Below are 18,877 nucleotides of genomic sequence, written 5' to 3'. Positions count from 1 at the left end.
CATTCCCTCTCCTCCTATCAGATGAGACTAGGGAGCAGAGCCCAACCCCCACCTCCCTGCAGCCTCCTCTCAGGGAGCTGCAGAGAGCAATGAGGTTTCCCTCAGCCTTCTTTGCTCCACACCAAACCTCCCCAGTTCCCCCAGCTGCTCCTCCCCAGCCCTGTTCTCCAGACCCTTCCCCAGCTCTGTTGCCCTTCATTGACTCTTCCTCACTCAACCATCCATCAATGAAAACAACTGCAGTATCAGTAAATGTTCCTAATGTTCCAGTCTTCCTGCTCTCCTAATGGAAAAAGCACAACAGGCTCTCTGAAGGTAGCTGACACCAGATCCTCTCTCACAGGTTGCTTTTGACCCCAAGCCCACAAACCAGCCTAGGGCTGTATTTTTTTCCCCCCCAGAAACACATCAGCCTTCCCCAGTGCTCTCCAGGTGCTACAGAGGAGCTGCAATCCCTGCAGCAGAGGACTCCCTGCCTGCTGGATCCATCAGGCAGCTCTCACAAGGCTGCTCCTGCACCATGCTTCAGGCCAAGCTCAAGGGCTGGGACTAACCTGCCAGGAAGCCTCCCTTGGTCCAGAGGCTGAGTCCATTCCTGACCAGAGAAACAAACGGAACCAGGAGCCTGCTGTAAATGAACCAAAGACCTGCAGAGTCTGTCCAAAAGCCTCTCCTGCACTTTGCTCTCCCAACAGATGCTGAAATGAATGGACCTCCAAAGGTCACCCAGTCCCAGCCCCTGCACTCAGCAGGGACATCCTCCATTAGATCAGGTTGCTCAGAGCCCTGTCCAGCCTCACCTTGAATACCTCCAGGGATGGAGCCTCAACCACCTCCCTGGCAACCTGCTGCAGTGTTCCAGCAGCCTCCTGCTGCAGAACTTGTTCCTCACATCCAATCTCAATCTGCTCTGCTCTCATTTCAAACCATTGCCCCTGGGCCTGTCCCTGCAGGCCTTTGGGAACAGTCCCTCTGCAGCCTTCTTGGAACCCCTTCAGGTACTGGAAGGTTGCTCTAAGGTCTCCATGGAGCCTTCTCTTCTCATCAACCACCTCCCTGGGCAACCTGTTGCAGTACTCCACTACTGAACCCAGTACAGAAGATGTGGCCTGCTCCAGCCCCTCAATGTCCTTCTGAGAGTGAGATCCAAAACTGAACCCAGCACTCAAGGTGTGCTTGAGGGGGATAATCCCTGCCCTGCTCCTGCTGGCCACACGATTCCTGATCCAGGCCAGGCTGCTGGTGGCCTCCTTGGCCACCTGGGCACATTGCTGGCTCATCTTCAGCTGGCTGTTGATCAACACCCCCAGGACCTTTCTCACCAGGCAGTTTCCAGCCACTCTGCCCCAAGCCTGAAGCATTCATGGGGCTGCTGTGACCCAAGTGCAGCACCTGGCACTTGACCTTGCTGAACCTCACCCCCACTTACCTCGACTCACCTATCCAGCCTGGCCAGATTCCTTTGCAGAGTCTCCCTAGACTCCAACAGATCAACACAGACATCCAGCTTGGCACAGTGAGGGTGCCTCCACCCCCTCCCCAGATCATTGATGAAGATGTTTGTGATGGGTTAACACCCACCCTGAAAATAAACCCCAGGGGGTGGAGGGCTTGTGGGTGCTTTGCCCTCCCTGCAGGGCATTTCCCCCTGGGAAGCTGAGTCTGTTCCACTCCCCCCTCCCTGCCCAGCTAGGGTAGAAAAGGGAGGACATTGCAGCCATGAGCTCCCTTTGGCCTCTCCTGGATGAGAGCAACTGCAGCTGCCCTCCTGCTCCTCTGCCACCTGGTCAGGCCTGATCCTTCTCCCTGCTGCCTCTGCACCTCTTCAGAGAGAGACTGGGTTTGTATTCTTGGGTTTTCTTCCCCTCCCATCCATCCTTGTTCCTTGCCCTTGTGAACCTTACCTGTTATTGTTATATATATATTGCTTAAAGAAAACTCTACCTCTCTACTTCCAGGCTGACTCCAAGTTATTGCTTGGTGGATTTGCTCCTTCCCTTTCCTTTTTTTTCATTTCTCTCTCTGTTGGGGGGGGGAGTAGGGGAGAGATTCTCAGCCTTGCCCCCATCTGAGCTCTTAACTCCCAGGTAAGGCTCAAACCACTACGATGTTAAAGAAAACTGGCCCCAGAGTGAGCCCTGGGGAACACCACTGGTGAGCAGACACCACCTGGAGTTAATGCCTCCCTTCCCCACTGCTCCCTGGACTTAGCCATCAGCCAGTTTCTCACCCACTGAAGAGTGCACCCAGCCAAGCCTGTGCAGCTCTCCCCCTCTTTTGGAGGGAGCAAACCCCCTAAGCTTTGTGTAAATGTTTCATTTCAGGTAGCCTCCTGCCCCAGAAGGCTACCACCCTGCTGGTGTCCCTCTTCTGATGGCCAGCTCAGCTCCTGCTGCTCACAGCCCTTCCACCAAGACCAGCTGGATTTTTTCCTTGTCTTTGCCTTCTCTGAACAATTTCAGCAAGTCATTTAAGAAACAAAAAGGAGGAACTCCAAGCCCCACCCCACTTCCCTAAGCAAGGATCAGATCTCAGCAGGGCTGGTTCCCTCCAGCATTTCGCTCCACTCCAGGCCATCCGCCCTGCCAAGCACCCAGGGGCTGCAGGCAAAGCACTTCAACTGTTTGTCAGCTCCCAGCATTTTTATTCCATCAGGAGTTTTCAGTGAGAAAAGCCAAGCTCTAGAGAGGGGACTAATAACTTCTTTCAAGCCAATTCATATTTTCAGCAACAGTGGCATGAAAAGCAAAACTGCCTGCTGCTGGGGGACCACAACAAAAGGGTAATGAAAATCATTACCCAGCTGGGACAGTGGCAAATGTTCCAGCCAATGGCTTTGGTTTCTGGCTGAGAAGAAGTCATTAACTTCATTTGGAGAGTGGTAAGAAGCTAACAAATGAATCAGAGAATTGTTTGGGCTGGAAAAGCCCTCTGAGATCATCCAGTCCAACCAGCAACCCAACCCCACCATGGCCACATATTTCTTGAACACCTGCAGGGCTGGGGACTTCACCACCAACTTGGAGAGCCTCTGCCAATCCCTGACCACTCTAGAGCAAAGGCATTCTTCCTTATCTCCAATCTGAGGTGTAATGGAAAGTCTGTGTAAGGATGTCCCATCTGCTTGAACCTTTGCATCCTCCCTTTGGGTCAAATCTGAATAACCACTCCAAGATTCATAGATCATTCAAATCACAGAATGGTTTGGCTTGGAAGGGACCTGCCACCTGGCCACATGCTGCTCCTCTTCAGAGCCAGGCACAGCCCTACAAGCTCAGCCCATGCCTCCCAGGGAGCAGATGTTGCAGGAGAGTTTGCAGAACAAAGTCAGGGCAAGGACCTGAAGGCTGGAAGGTTTTCAGCTCTCCAAGCCCCTCTCTTACTCCAAGCTCTTTTCACAAACATTTGCTCCCCCAAGGCCTTGGCACTCTGGCTGTGGCCATTTGTCACAGCCTAAGATCAACAACCTTCTCCTCCCAGCTCGTGCTCTCCTCCTGTTCATTTCTGCAGGCTCTAAGGCTGAGAGGCAAAAAGCCTCCAGCTGCTCAGACCCCAGATTTTACAGCAGCTTTCCCCTCCCTCAGTTCAAAGCATTCATGAAGTGTTATGAAAATCCCTGAGAGCCAACTCCTGAGCTCTGGAGGTGGTGAGATGGTCCAACAGATACTTAAGGAAGGGGCTGAGCAGCAGGTGGACACAAGATGAAGAGTCCCCTTCTGATGCCACCTTAAAACCTCCCATCGTGTGCAGGGAGAGCAAAGGGCCACAGGTAAGAGCTGTGAGGACAAGACCTCACTGTCTTGTTGACTGGCAAGTGGTTTGGGGTGCCTCAAGTGAAGCAGCAAGGAGAGCTTCTGGCCACCTACCCCCACACCAAGAGGTGCATTCTGCTCCTGCACACACGAGGCAAGTGCAGGCCAAGCTGGCTGAGGGAAATGAAGGCTTCCCAGAGGTTCAGAGAACTGTTTGAGGTGGAAAAGATCTCTGAGATCACCCACTCCAACCACCAGCCCAACCCCACCACGGCTGTCCTAATGCTCCACCCCTGCTCAGGACTCTGTCTGGGCAGTTGGAACAGCTGACAGAATGCAGCATTGAATGCCAGAATGGTTTGGCTTGGAAAAGGCCTCCAGGCTCATCCAGTCCAACCAGCAACCTAACCCCCCCATGGCCACCAAACCCTGGCCCCAAGTGCCATGGCCACAGCTTTCTTGAGCACCTCCAGGGCTGGGGACTCCACCAGCTCCCTGGGCAGCCTCTGCCAGTGCCTGACCTCTTGACAGGAAAGGTGATGCCACAGCTTCAGAACCTGCCTGGGCTCAGGGAGCAGCTCTCCTAAGAACTTCCTTAGGGCTTCTGCCCTGATTTGCAGACCTAGAAATGGCCCTGAGCCATCTGGGCTGAGACCTACAAACCCTTCTCAAACACATTAGCACCGCAGTGACTCACAGAGGACAAACTGCCCTTGGTAAAGGATCTCAAAGGGCTGCCAGCACCCCAAAAAACCTAAGTCCCTGGTAGCAGGTCTGTGAAGAGGCACTGAAGGGCTGAGGTGCACCCTCCAGCATCTCCAGCACAACATTTGGGGATGCTGGCAGGGTAACAACAGTCAGCAAAGCCCAGCCAGCAAGGTCAGCATCTCACAGACTCATAGATCCATAGAAAGGGTTGGGTTGGAAGGGAGCTTCAACATCATCCAGTTCCAATCCCCTGCCATGGGCAGGGACACCTCCCACCAGCCCAGGTTGCTCAAGGCCTCATCCGACCTGGCCTTGAACATCTCCAGGCAGGAGGCAGCCACAGCCTCCCTGGGCAACCTGTGCCAGAGTCTCCCCAGCCTCACTGGAAAGAATTTCTGCCTCATCTCCATCCCTCCCAGCTCAAAGCCATTGTTCCTCATCCTGTCACTCCCAGCCCTTGTCCAAAGTCCCTCCCCAGCTCTCCTGGAGCCCTTCAGGTACCAGAAGGTTGCTCTGAGGTCCCCCTGGAGCCTTCTCTTCTCCAGGCTGAAGAGCCCCAACTCTCAGCCTGTCCCCATAGGGAGGTTCTGCAGCCCTCTGATCATCTTCATGGTCTCCTCTGGACCCTCTCCAGCAGCTCCAGGTCCTTCTTGTGCTGGGGGCAGCAGAACTGGAGGCCGTGCTGCAGGTGGGGTCTCACCATCACCTCCCTGGTCCTATTGCTCTCCCTGCTTTTGTTGCAGCCCAGCACAGGGTTGGCCTCTGAGCTACAAGTGAGCATTGCCAGCTCATGGTGAGCCTCTGCAGCCACCTCCTGGAGCAGAGGAGTGGGCTGAAGGTCTGATGATTGCTCAGGTTTCTTATCCAAGCCTTGAAACTGATTTCAGGAGCATCAGAGAACTCTGGTGAGGGAGCCAAGGGTGACTGAAGAAGCTACATTGTTGAGCACTGGGTTTGCTTTCCACCTGAAGCTTCACAATTTTCACCACAGGAAGAGTATTTTCACTCCATCAATCACGAAGCTGAGGAGCCAGGCAAGGAAATTCTCCTGGATGGAAGCTCTCCTGGCCCACACCAGCAGCCCATGCAGACAGAAACACAAGAGAACTGCAGCAAAACTGGAAAGGAATTCAGCTGCAGGTCAGAGGTGGCTTGGTAGGTGTGAGCATGGCAGGAGGGTGCCCTGAAGGCTCAAACCCCTAACCCAGACAATGGCTGAAGCTCCTGGGAGTGTGCAAACCTGGACACCTCCTGGCTCCAGAGGGTCCAAATGAACATGCAGCAGGTGTGATGAACTTTGTGACACAGCTGTGAACTGTGTGTGCCCCTGGCCATGGTTGGCTATGCCCCATCCTATAGGTTCAGCTAGCAGGTTTCCTGGGACAGTATTTGACCCAGCCAAGAAGCTAGGCAGCTTGCCTTGCTCTCACCCAGCAGCAACAAGAGCCCAGTGCTGCTGGAGTAGCAGCTGAAGGGTCTGTCCTAAAAGGCAACAAACTGTGCCTGGGCCTTGCACCTGGACCAAGGCAGAAAGGGGAGAAGCTCCAAGAGAACTGAATCCCAGAAGGGCCACGGAAAGGCTACAGCCCAGCAACAGAGCACACAAGAGAGAGACTAGAGAGAGAGATGCCCCTAACCCTCCCTGAGCCAAGGGCAAGCTCCAGACCAGGAACTGGGCATGAGAGAAGAGAGCTCCTTAGCCCTCCCAGAGCCAAGGGCAAGCTCCAGACCAGGAACTGGGCATGAGAGGAGAGCACTCCTTAGCCCTCCCTGAGCCAAGGGCAAGCTCCACACCATGAAGTGGGCATGAGAGGAGAGAGCTCCTTAGCCCTCCCTGAGGCAAGGGCAAGCTCCACACCATGAAGTGGGCATGAGAGAAGAGAGCTCCTTAGCCCTCCCTGAGCCAAGGGCAAGCTCCACACCATGAAGTGGGCATGAGAGGAGAGAGCTCCTTAGCCCTCCCTGAGCCAAGAGCTGCTTGAATTCGAGTCACAGCATGTGGGAAGGTACCAGACAGAGTAATACCACCTATAAAATAGCTAAAAGCATCCATTCCACTGCAGCTGGGGGGGCAAGGCTTACCTCCAGCAGGTCTGAGACGATGGGCAGCACCTCAGGGTTGCAGATGTCGATGGAGTCGTCCCTGTAAGTCTTCTTCTTGTAGCGGATGTTGCCCAGGTGCAGGATGGCCGACAGCAGTGAGAAGATTCTGAAGCAAAGACAAAAATTCACTGGCACCCAGCTGGCTACAATTCCTACAGCTCACAGAGTGCATTGGGCTGGAAAGGAACTCAAAGATCATTTAGTTCCAGCCCCCCCTGCCATGGGCAGGGACACCCACAGCAACCTCCTGGCCAAGCTGTCAGCCCCTGGCTGGGACAGCAGCTCTCTGAGCTGGGTGAGGAACTGGCTGGAGGCTGAGCCCAGAGAGTGGTGGTGAATGGTGCCACAGCCAGCTGGCAGCCAGGCACCAGTGCTGTGCCCCAGGGGTCAGTGCTGGGCCCCAGCCTGTTCAATATATTTATTGATGATCTGGAGGAGGGCTTTGAGTCAGTCATCAGTAAATGTGCAGACAACACCAAGCTGGGGGCAGGAGTTGATATGTTAGAGGTAGGAGAGCTCTGCAGAGGGACCTTGCCAGGCTGGAAAGAAGGGTTGAGTCCAGCAGGATGGCATTGAACAAGTCCAAGTGCCAGGTGCTGCACTTTGGCCACACCAGCCCCAGGCAGTGCTACAGGCTGGGGTCAGAGTGGCTGAGAGCAGCCAGGCAGAGAGGGACCTGGGGGTACTGATTGACAGCTGCCTAAACAGGAGCCAGCAGTGTGCCCAGGGGGCCAGGAAGGCCAAGGGCATCCTGGCCTGCAGCAGGCAGAGTGTGGCCAGCAGGAGCAGGGAGGTCATTGTGCCCTGGGCTCAGCACTGCTGAGGCCACAGCTTGAGTCCTGTGTCCAGCTCTGGGCTCCTCAGTTTCAGAAGGACATTGAGAGACTTGAAGGTGTCCAGAGAAGGGCAAGGAGGCTGGGGAGGGGTCTGGAGCACAGCCCTGGGAGGAGAGGCTGAGGGAGCTGGGGTTGCTTAGCCTGCAGAAGAGGAGGCCCAGGGGAGACCTTCTTGCTCTCTGCAACTCCCTGCAGGGAGGTTGTCACCAGCTGGGGGTTGGGCTCTGCTCCCAGGCAGGCAAGCAGCCCCAGAACAAGAGGACACAGTCTGCAGCTGTGCCTTGGGAAGTTTAGGCTGGAGGTGAGGAGAAAGTTATTCCCAGCAAGAGAGATTGTCCCTTGTGATGTGCTGCCAAGGGAGGTGGTGGAGTCCCCATCCCTGGAGGTGTTGCAGAGGGGATTGGATGTGGGCCTTGGAGCCATGGTTTGGTTGTCAGGAGGTGCTGGGTGACAGCTTGGACTTGATGAGCTCTGAGGTCTTTTCCAACCTTATTGATTCTATGATTCTATAACCTCCCACCCACCCCAGGCTGCTCATCCAGCCTGGCCTTGAACACCTCCAGGGATGAGGCAGCCACAACCTTCCTGAGTAACCTGTTCCAGTGTCTCCCTACCCTCAGTGTCCCTGGGCATGCTCCAGCCCCTCCATGTCCTTCTTGGAGTGAGGAGCCCAAAACTGAACCCAGCCTCAGCAGCTCTGAGGACTGGGGCACAACCACATCCCTGCTCCTGCTGCTGACACCATTGCTGCTCCAGGACAGGAGGCCACTTGGAGCCCTGTTCTGCTTGGACACCACCTGCACCTGCCAAGCAGTCCTTCCCCATCTCTAAGGTCAGGATGCTGAAGCCTGGATGTGGACCAGAGTGATGCAGCTGTCAATGTCTCTCCTCTGTAACTGCTTGAACAAGGTCAAAGCTGAAGCTTTGCCATGAAAATCAAATCTAAATGTAGAGAGAGACTGCAGAGATCCTCCCTTGGCTCTGCAGAGACCCCACTTCCCACCCTGCCTCCAGGGCTGGTGTCCCCAGCAGAAGAAGGACTCAGAGCCAGTGGAGAGAGGCCTCCAGAGGAAGCCACAAGGATGATCCATGGGCTGGAGCAGCTCTGCTGTGAGGCCAGGCTGAGGGAGCTGGGGGTGTTCAGCCTGGAATGGAGAAGACTCTGGGGGGTCCTCAGAGCTGCCTTCCAATAGCTGAAGGGATCCTACAGGAAGGCTGCAGAGGGACTGCTCCTGAGGGTGTCTGGAGCCAGGCCAAGGGGGAATGGTTGGACGCTGAGGGAGAGCAGGGTCAGACTGGAGCTGAGGAAGAAGTTCTTCAGTCTGAGGATGGTGAGGCTCTGGCACAGGCTGCCCAGAGAAGCTGTGAAGGCCTCCTGCCTGGGGGTGCTCAAGGCCAGGCTGGATGAGGCCTTGGGCAACCAAGTCTAGTTGAGAGGTTTCCCTGCACATGGCAGGGGGATGATGTCCAAGGTCCCTTCCAACCTGCTCCATTCTGATTCCCTGGTATCCTGTGCTGCAGGTGGTGCTGCACTCCTGTTGCAGCTGTACAACACCAAGCAGAATAAATTTGCTTAGAGTGAAGGCTGCAGTGGATTGTGACAAGCAAAATTCACAAGGAGAAATACAAGAACCTGTGTGCCAAGATAAATGATGGCTTGGATCGAGTATGACATCCAACCCAGCTCAGCCCTGATGCTTACTCATTGCTTCACTCCAGCAGCTGAACTCCCTCCCCCCAAACTGGCTTTAGAAAAGCCTTGTGCTGAAACCTGCCTTTGGAAAGAGGAGGGAGCCTGCTGGGAATGTAACAGGAGTCATCTCACTCAACTGCCCCACCATGGGCAGGGACATCCTCCACTAGAATCAGAGCATTGCTTGGATTGGAAAAGCCATCACAGAACAGAGCCCATATGCAAACACAGAGTATAAAAACACATGATGTGAGGCAGATCTCTGTCTGGAGATACATCCACATAGACAGCAAAAAGGCCTCCAAGCTCATCCAGTCCAACCAGCAACCCAACCCCACTGTGGCCATCAAACCATGGCCCTAAGGGCCATAGCCACACACCTGCAGGGAGGGGACATCCCCAGCCTCCCTGAGCAACTTGGCCTCTTGAAGTACTGAGAGGCCACCAGAAGGTCGCCTCAGAGCCTTCTCTTCTCCATGCTCAACAACCCCACCCAACTCTCTCAGCCTTTGTCCATCCTTGGCTGCCTCTCCTTACCTTCAGACATGGCAGCAGCTCCATCACCACTCCTCAACACTTAACACCATGGTCAGACACAAGCTCCTACCGTCACACCACAAGTCACTGAGCACCCTGCTGGCCCCACACTCTGCAGTCTCTTCCTGAAGGACCACAGCCTTGTGCCACTATCTTGCAGCACCCTGAGGACAGGCACTGAATAAACACCTTCAAATGGGAGCTCGTTTCACAGGCTCATAGGATGGTAGGGGTTGGAAGGGACCTCTGGAGATCCCCAAGTCCAACCCCCTGCCAGAGCAGGAGCAGAGAATCCAGCACAGGAACACATCCAGATGGGGCTGCAAAGTCTCCAGAGGAGACTCCACCACCTCCCTGGGCAGCCTGTTCCAACCCCTGAGCACTCTTACAGCAAAGACATTTTCCATCATCTCCAACCTAACCCTCCCCTGGCAGAGTTTCAGTCCCTGTCCAATCTGGTTTTGAACACTTCCAGGGACAGGGCACCCACAGGGCACCCCAGGAGCACAGAATTATTGAGGCTGGAAAAGACCTCTGAGACCATCAAGTGCAGTAGCACTCCTCCCCAGCAGCCTGGCAGGTTCAGTGTTGAGCTGGCCTGAGGCAGGGCAGCTGCCACACTGCTTGTGGTGGTTTCATTCCATCTTCCAGCTGCTGAGATGGCAAACCAACTCACTGTCGGCGTGTCTTGGGCAGGAACCCCACCATCTCCATGGCCAGCTGCAGCCGCTCAAAGTCGTGCTTCAGGTCCTCCCCTTCCACGGAGAAGCAGTCCTGGGGGGGCAAACACAGCAGATCAGAGTGTTGAAGGACAGCAAGCTCAGGACAACCCCCACGTGGCCAGCTCAGCATCTCCTAAACACCACTGAGTGACCTCCAGGCCTTCCAGCAGCAGCTGCAACAGTCCCAGTCTGGTAGTGAGGAATGAGGTGACCCAGAGGCTCTGCTGATGGCATGGGGAAGAACTGTGGGGGATGACCCTGGGGTGCATTCAGCAGAGTGTGGCCAGCAGATCCAGGCAGGCTCTTCTCTCTCTAATCTGCCCTAGTGAGGCCCCACCTGGAATACTGCATCCAGTTCTGGGCTCCCCAGCTCAGGAGGGACAGGGATCTGCTGGAGAGAGTCCAAGGGAGGGCTCCAAGGATGCTGAAGGGCCTGGAGCACTGCTGCTGAGGAGAGGCTGAGAGCCCTGGGGGTGTTTAGTCTGGAGAGGAGAAGGCTGAGAGGGATCTGATCAATGTCTATCAATAGCTGAGGGCTGGGGGTCAGGAAGGAAGGGACAGGGACAGCCTCTGCTCACTGTGCCCTGGGACAGGCCAAGGGGCAGTGGATGGAAACTGCAGCACAGGAGGTTCCACCTCACCAGGAGGAGGAACTTCTGCACTGGGAGGTCACAGAGCTCTGGAGCAGGCTGCCCAGAGAGGTTGTGGAGTCTCCTTCCCTGGAGCCTTTCCAGCCCCAGCTGGATGTGTTCTGTGTGACCTGTGCTGGATTCTATGCTCCTGCTCTGGCAGGGGCTTGGATGTGGGGATCTCCAGGGGTCTCTTCCAGCTCCTAAGATCTTGTGATCCTGTGACCCCAAAAGCCAGCCCAGAGAGACCAGAGCAGAGACAGGAAGGAACAACCAAGCAGGATAAGCTCCAGGAGCAAGGCAGAATTTTGCCACTTGGATATCAGAAAGAGTTTATAGCATGAAAAGCCCTGCAGCTGAGGGGGGCAGCTCCAACACAAATCCAGGCTGGGTGAGGAGTGGCTGGAGTGTAGTCTGGAGGAGAAGGGCTTGGGGGTGTCAGTGGGTGCCAAACTCCCCAGGAGCCAGCAGTGGTCCCTGGCAGCCCAGCAGGCAGCTGAGTGCTGAGCTGCATCCAGAGCAGGGAGAGCAGCAGCACAGGGAGGGGATTCTGCCCCTCTGCTCTGCTCAGACCCCTCAAAGGTCACCTTGCTCAACCCCCCTGCAGAGAGCAGAGCTGAGGGCCACACTGAATTTACCCTTGAATGTCTCCAGGGATGAGGCCACCACCACATCCCTGAGCAACCTGGTCCTGTATTTCACCACTCTCACTGTGCAGAACTTCCTCCTGCTGTCCAACCTAAATCTGCCCTGCTCCAGTTTGAAACCACTGTCCCTCATCCTGGCACTCCCAGCCCTCATCAGAAGTCCCTCCCTAGCTCTCCTGGAGCTCCTTCAGCTACTGGAAGGCTGCTCTGAGGTCTCTAGGAGTGTTCTCTTCTCCAGGCTGAACAGCCCCAACTCTCCCAGCCCATCCCCACAGCCCTCTGATCATCTCCATGTCCCACTCTGGCCCCACTCCAGCAGCCTGATCGCCTGCTGCTAATACTACAAAATTCTGCAAGCAAAGCTTTTTTCCCCTCCACATTTCTGAAGTGGCATTCACATTCCAGAGGACAATTCCATGTTGTGCCATCATCCATCCCAAATGAAGTCAGGAGCCAACAGCACACCACCATCGACAGCTCCCAGGCAGCACAAACTCCCCAAGGGCCTTTAATTAATGATTTACATCACAATTGCCAAGCTCATTAAGCCCCATGGAAAGGCCTTTTCCAACCTAGCTCCTCCAAAGCCGATGCTCTGGGCTGTTTCAGCTCCTAATGGATCGTAATTGCAGATAAAAAAGGGAATGTTCTGGCTATTAGGGCACGGAAGCATTGCAAAGCCCAAACCCAGGGATTGCTGGAGCACACAGATCCCCTGCTGGCTATGGTTACAGTGAAGCTATCCAGGGATTGCCATGGAAAAGTGGACAGGAGACAGCTCTGGAGCCCTCAACACATGAAGGACATGGACCTGATAGAGCATCCAGAGGAGGGGCACAAAATGCTCAGGGGGTTGGAGCAGGTCTGCTACAATGAAAGGCTGAGGGAGCTGGGGGTGTTCAGCCTGGGGAAGAGAAGCCTCTGGGGGGGGAACCTTAGAGCAGCCTTCCAGTACCTGAAGGGGCTCCAAGAAGGGCTGCAGAGGGACTGTTCCCAAAGGCCTGCAGGAACAGGCCCAGGGGCAGTGGTTTGAAATGAGAGCAGAGCAGATTGAGATTGGATGTGAGGAACAAGTTCTGCAGCAGGAGGCTGCTGGAACACTGCAGCAGGTTGCCCAGGGAGGTGGTTGAGGCCCCAGCCCTGGAGATACTCAAGGTGAGGCTGGACAGGGCTCTGGGCAACCTGATCTAGTGGAGGATGTCCCTGCTGACTGCAGGGGCTGGGACTGGGTGAGCTTTGGAGGTCCCTTCCAACCCCAACACTCTATGATTCTGTGACATCACAGAGGGTTTCTTTCTGGGCTGGCTATCTGCAGCATGTTGAGTGCCTGGTGATGTGGAGAGGTCCAGGGGGTGCTTAGGAGTGAATCACCAGCTGAAGCCACCACATGATCCCAAGGGAACATAAAGCAGCAGCTCAGTAGCCAAGCTGCAACAGAACACAGAACTGCTGGGCAGAATGAGGCCATCCCACGTGGGGAGCTCTCAGTGGCCTCTGCAGGAGAAGGAAGCACTCAGTGGCCTCTGCAGGAGAAGGAAGCACTCAGTGGCCTCTGCAGGAGAAGGAAGCACTCAGTGGCCTCTGCAGGAGAAGGAATCACTCAGTGGCCTCTCCAGGAGAAGGAAGCACTCAGTGGCCTCTGCAGGAGAAGGAAGCACTCAGTGGCCTCTGCAGGAGAAGGAAGCACTCAGTGGCCTCTCCAGAAGGAAGCACTCAGTGGCCTCTGCAGGAGAAGGAATCACTCAGTGGCCTCTCCAGGAGAAGGAAGCACTCAGTGGCCTCTCCAGGAGAAGGAAGCACAGCTGAGGGTTGTTTTAATCTTAATTTTTGCAGTACATTGTCCTAAGCCATTCCCAAAGCAATGAAGGTCTTTGCAACTTCAGTGTATGAAGGGACATGGAAAAGCTCTTGTGGGATCTTGGAAGGCTGCAGATGTATAAAGGATGCTGATGAGCCACAGAACTGTTTGGGTTGGAAAAGACCTCCAAGCTCATCCAGTCCAACCAGCAACCCAACCCCACCATGGCCATCAAACCCTGGCCCCAGGTGCCATGGCCACAGCTTTCTTGAACACCTCCAGGCATGGGGACTCCACCACCTCCCTGGGCAGCCTGTGCCAGTCCCTGACCACTCCTGCAGCAAAGACATTTGTCCTCATCTCCAACCTAACCCTCCCCTGGCACAGTTCCAGGCCATTGCCTCTCCCCCTATCAGATGAGACTGGGGAGCAGAGCCCAACCCCAGCTCCCTGCAGCCTCCTCTCAGGTTGCTGCAGAGAGCAATGCAGTCTCCCCTCAGCTTCCTTTCCTCCACACTAACCCCCTCCCCAGCTCCCTCAGCTGCTCCTCCCCAGCCCTGTTCTCCAGACCCTTCCCCAGCTTTGTTGCCCTCCTCTGTTCCAGCCTTTCAATGTCCTTCTTGGAGTGAGGGCCCCAAACTGAACCCAGGACTCCAGGTGTGGCCTCAGCAGTGCTGAGTCCAGGGGCACAATCCCTGCCCTGCTCCTGCTGCCCACACCACTGCTGATCCAGGTCAGGCTGCTGGTGGCCCTCTTGGCCAGCTGGGCACTGCTGGCTCATCTTCAGATGGTGTCTTAAGGATGCCAGTACATTATTCACCAGCTGTAACCCTTTGGGGGTCCAATTCCTTTCTCTCCCCCCCTCCTCAGGCCCTTGCAGCAAAGCCTGGCTCTCAGGACATTTCTCTAGCCCAAGTGCAGCTCAGCTCCTGCAGAGATCATCTGGGATTCTTCCAGCTGCATCAGGCAGAGTCCAGCATCCATGAAGCACAGAGCAAACTGAGAGCAACAACATGCAGCTGACCTCAAACATGCTTCCCCATGCAAGACACAGCCAAGAGAGCCCCACAGGACACACAGACACCCAAAGCACGTCGCCAGCTGAAGCCAGCCCCTCCCTGGTGGCTCACAGGTGGAGCCAGGGCAGGGGGAGAGGCTTCGCTGCTCCCTTTTCTGGGTAGATCCATCTGGAAAGGATGAGCCTGGCAGTGGAACTGCTTGGGCAGAAGGACCTGAACTTTGCATTCTGAACACCAGCAGGGTTTGATTTGCTCACAGCTGGCTGGGGAGGGATGATTTGGGATTTGTGTTTGGTTGGGGGTTTTCCCCCCTGGAAGCTGGAGAGCAGATCCACTGCCACCACCTCCAGGAACTGATACAGCTCTGATTTGCTGCTTTATCAGACAGAAACTGCAGCTCCCACAGGTCTGCTGGATCACAAGCTCCATGAATCAGCATTTCTGGTGTCAAGAAGGAATAAAACCAACCCTTCTTAATTTGCTCAGAGTAGCTGACCACATACAGGTGCTGAGGAAGCTTTCCAGATGGAAGGAACCAAAAAAGGGCAAGGCAGAAAACAGCTGCATGGCCATGAGCTCACACACAGGCAACACCACTGCGGGGCAGAGGCAGGGAGATGGTGATGAAGACATTAAATGGCATCTGACTTTGTTTTCTGCTCAGCTCTTGGTGCACCTTAACAAACCCAAGTGAGCAGCAGGCCTGCCCCAGCAACACAGAAGACACAGGGACTTGTACTGACCGGCTCAGAATCAGAGCAACAACCATCCCAGCTCTGGCTGAGGGCTTGCTTTGCCATCTGAAAGCAAGGCACACTGGGTTAAGTGCTGCTCCCTCCCAAACCAACTCCCTGCTCTTTAACCAGGGCAGACTCCTTGGCATCCCAAGTGAAGTGAATTCTTCTCCTGCAGGCTGGGGACAGGGTGGCTGAGAGCAGCCAGGCAGAGAGGGACCTGGGGGTGCTGATTGACAGCTGCCTAAACAGGAGCCACCAGTGTGCCCAGGGGCCCAAGAAGGCCAAGGGCATCCTGGCCTGCATCAGGAACACTGTGGCCAGCAGGACCAAGGAATTCATTGTGCCCTGTGCTCAGCACTGCTTAGGCCACAGCTTGAGTCCTGTGTCCAGCTCTGGGCTCCTCAGTTTCAGAAGGAGATTGAGAGACTTGAAGGTGTCCAGAGAAGGGCAAGGAGGCTGGGGAGGGGTCTGGAGCACAGCCCTGGGAGGAGAGGCTGAGGGAGCTGGGCTTGCTTAGCCTGCAGAGGAGGCTCAGGGGAGACCTTCTTGCTCTCTGCAACTGCCTGCAGGGAGGTTGGAGCCAGGTGGGGGTTGGTCTCTTCTGCCAGGCAGGCAAGCAGCCCCAGAACAAGAGGACACAGTCTCAAGCTGTGCCAGGGGAGGTTTAGGCTGGAGGTGAGGAGAAAGTTCTTCCCAGCAAGAGGAATTGGCCCTTGGGCTGTGCTGCCCAGGGAGGTGGTGGCGTCCCCATGCCTGGAGGTGTTGCAGAGGGGATTGGATGTGGCCCTTGGAGCCATGGTTGAGTTGTCAGGATGTGTCGGGTGCCAGCTTGGACTTGATGAGCTCTGAGGTCTTTTTCAACCTTATTGATTCTATCATTCTATGACTGCTCTGATCTGTGGTTCAGGGGAAGATTTCTAAAGCTCTTGGGTTCATAGAAACAGAGAATGGGGTGGGCTGGAAGGGACCTTCAAGATCATCCAGCTCCAACCCCCCCTGCCATGGACAGGGACACCTCCCCCCAGCCCAGGCTGCTCAAGGCCTCATCCAGCCTGGCCTTCAACACCTCCAGGCAGGAGGCAGCCACAGCCTCCCTGGGCAGCCTGTGCCAGAGTCTCCATACCCTCACTGGAAAGAATTTCTTCCTCATCTCCAGTCTCAATCCTCCCTCCTCCAGCTTCAATCCATTCCCTCTCATCCTATCACCACAGGTGCTCTGACTCCTGCCTGCAGTGTTTTCCAGGAACTGAGGGCCTCTCATGCAATCAGCTTAATTGATTTCAAGCTCTTTCTCTGCACAGTTGGAGAAACCTTTGTTTTACCTACAGCTGAAAATCTCTTGATGGAAAAAGTCACACTGAAGAGCAGAGGTTTGTTTCTACTCAGAACCTCTGCTCTACTCATAGAAAACTGCTGCAAAGCAACATCAAAGAACATCAAACTGCTGGCAGTGGGTCAAAGAAGGCCACCAAGATGATCAGAGGGCTGGAGTACATCCCCCAGGGGGACAGGCTGGGAGACTTGGGGCTGAGACTTGGGACTCAGCCTGGAGAAGAGAAGGCTCCAGGAAGACCTTAGAGCAGCCTTCCAGTACCTGAAGAGGGTTTACAACAAAGCTGGGGAGGGACTTTGGACAAGGGCTTGTAGGGATAGGATGAGGAACAAGAGACTGAAGCTTGAGGAGAGACTGAGACTGGATCTCTGAGGTCTTTCCCAACCAGGTTGAGTCTGTGATACTATGATTTAGCTTCATTTCTGAGCTCATTCCTTGTCCTTGTAAAGAGGCAGGGACTTCTCTGGGATCCATTTAAGAAGCTCCTCTAAATGCTCTAGGCTCATAGAATAATTGTCCAGAGTTTCTTCTCCCATTCCTCCACTCTCTCTTCAGCCTTTTTCTCTCCTTATTTTCCCTTCCCCCCTTTGCCTGCAGAGCACAGGGAAGCTGTTAGTGTAGTGTCAGAAAGCCTTGAGAGGAAAGGATGCACTGCCAGCACCTAAAGCAGGCTCTTGCCCAAAGCTGCCAGTGCTAAAGGGTCTCTCTGATGCTCACCCTGATTCCTCAAGCCTGTAAAAAGCATCACAAGAAAACTAACATCATGCAGATGGTGTCCAGAGGCTGCTTCCCTGATCCACTGGAGTACCTCAGCACCCTCCTTGTCCACAGCACCCTCTTGTAAATTAAACACTTGAAGTTACTTAGCCCAAATTCCTCCTCCTTCCACACACCACATGCCACTGGATTGCTAATTTCACTCCACACTGGTAACACCCCCAAAGTGCTCCTGAAGGAGGAAGGGCTGTAATTAAAAGCAATGTTTTCAGCTAACAGGAACCCAGCAAACCACCCAACAGAGCCTCTGAAGCTGACACAACATTTGATCCAAACCAGCTTGGCACTCTCCCACTGCACAGATGGTGGTGAGGATCACAGCAGAGCTCCAAATCGTGCCTGAGGCACAAAGAGAGCCAGCAGAGAGCCTCCAGCTGCTGAGGTGGTACTCATTTGGGGGAATTGCTTCCCACCAGTGGGTGGGAGCTGGGAATATTGCAAGAGATGTTGGGTTTCAGAGCCCAAAGTAAAAAGACCTTTAAATACCCTCAGGCAACTGAGATCAGAGAATCACAGAAACCTTCAGGATGGAAAAGAGCCTCAGGATCACCAAGTCCAGCCCAGAACCCTGCTCTGCAAGGCTCACCCCTAAACCACAGCCCTGAGCACCACATCCAAACCACCTTGAAACATATCCAGGGTTGGTGACTCCACCAACCTTGTGTCCTGCTGTCCTTGGGCAGCACATTCCAACCCCTGACCACTCTTACTGTGAACAAATTCTTCCTGCTGTCCGGCAGTAATTCCCTGTGAGCAGAGACCAGCAGCAGCCTCTCCACAACCTTGCAGGTAGTTGTAGGCAGCCAGGAGGCCTCAGCCTCCTCTCTTTCACACCAACCATCCCCAGCTCCTTCAGTTGCTCCTCAGCAGATTTCTTCTCCAGGCCCTTCCCAGCTTCCTTGCCCTGCTCTGCCCTGGCTCCAGCACCTCCACATCTCTCTTGGATTGAGGTGCCCAGAGCTGAATGCAGTACTCCAGGTGTGGCCTCCCCAGAGCTGAGCCCCAGGGGACAATCCCCTCCCTGCTGCTGCTGGACTCAGCCTTGCTGATCCCAGCCAGGATCTATTCTGGAGCTCATTTCTTTGTCTAGAAAGACTGAAAGCTGTTGGGGTTGTGCTGGCTGTGCTGGGAGCTGCTCTCCAGCTGAGGGTGAAAATCCCTGCCCAGTGATAACCACAGAAGCATCCTCCTGACACCCACCCTTTAGGGACTGCTAAGCCTTGGGAAGAGTCCTAGAATGGGTTGGGTTGGAAGGGACCTTCAAGATCGTCCAGCTCCAACGCCCTCCCATGGGCAGGGACAGATCTCATCCAACCTGGCCTTGAACACCTCCAGGGAGGAGGCAGCCACAACCTCTCTGGGCAACCTGTGCCAGAGTATCCCCAGCCTCAGACTGAAGAACTTCTTCCTAAGCCCCAGTCTGACCCTGTTGTCCCTCAGCTTCAAACCATTCCCTCTTCTCCTGCCTCTAGACTCCCTTAGGAAAAGTCCCTCTGCAGCCTTCCTGTAGGATCCATTCAGGTATTGGAAAGTTGCTCTAAGGTCCCCCCAGAGTCTTCTCCAGGCTGAACACCCCCAGCTCCCTC

The 18,877-nt window shown here is 55.0% G+C and overlaps 1 protein-coding gene across 1 annotated transcript in view; it reads right to left on the bottom strand.

Moving 5' to 3' along the window:
* MYO9A (myosin IXA) overlaps positions 1–18,877 on the bottom strand; it is a 259,426-nt gene that overhangs the window by 132,229 nt on the left and 108,320 nt on the right. Inside the window, 2 exon segments of the mRNA XM_068144334.1 lie at positions 6,543–6,669; positions 10,306–10,403. Of these exon segments, the coding sequence (XP_068000435.1) occupies positions 6,543–6,669; positions 10,306–10,403 (225 nt within the window).

The sequence above is a fragment of the Melanerpes formicivorus genome, unplaced genomic scaffold, assembly GCF_026170545.1.
Source record: "Melanerpes formicivorus ecotype bairdi unplaced genomic scaffold, bMelFor1.0.p_v2 SCAF_10, whole genome shotgun sequence".
Lineage (NCBI taxonomy): Eukaryota > Metazoa > Chordata > Aves > Piciformes > Picidae > Melanerpes > Melanerpes formicivorus.
The sequence above is the reverse complement of the archived record's forward strand: the minus strand, read 5'-3'. Positions and strand labels throughout refer to the sequence as shown.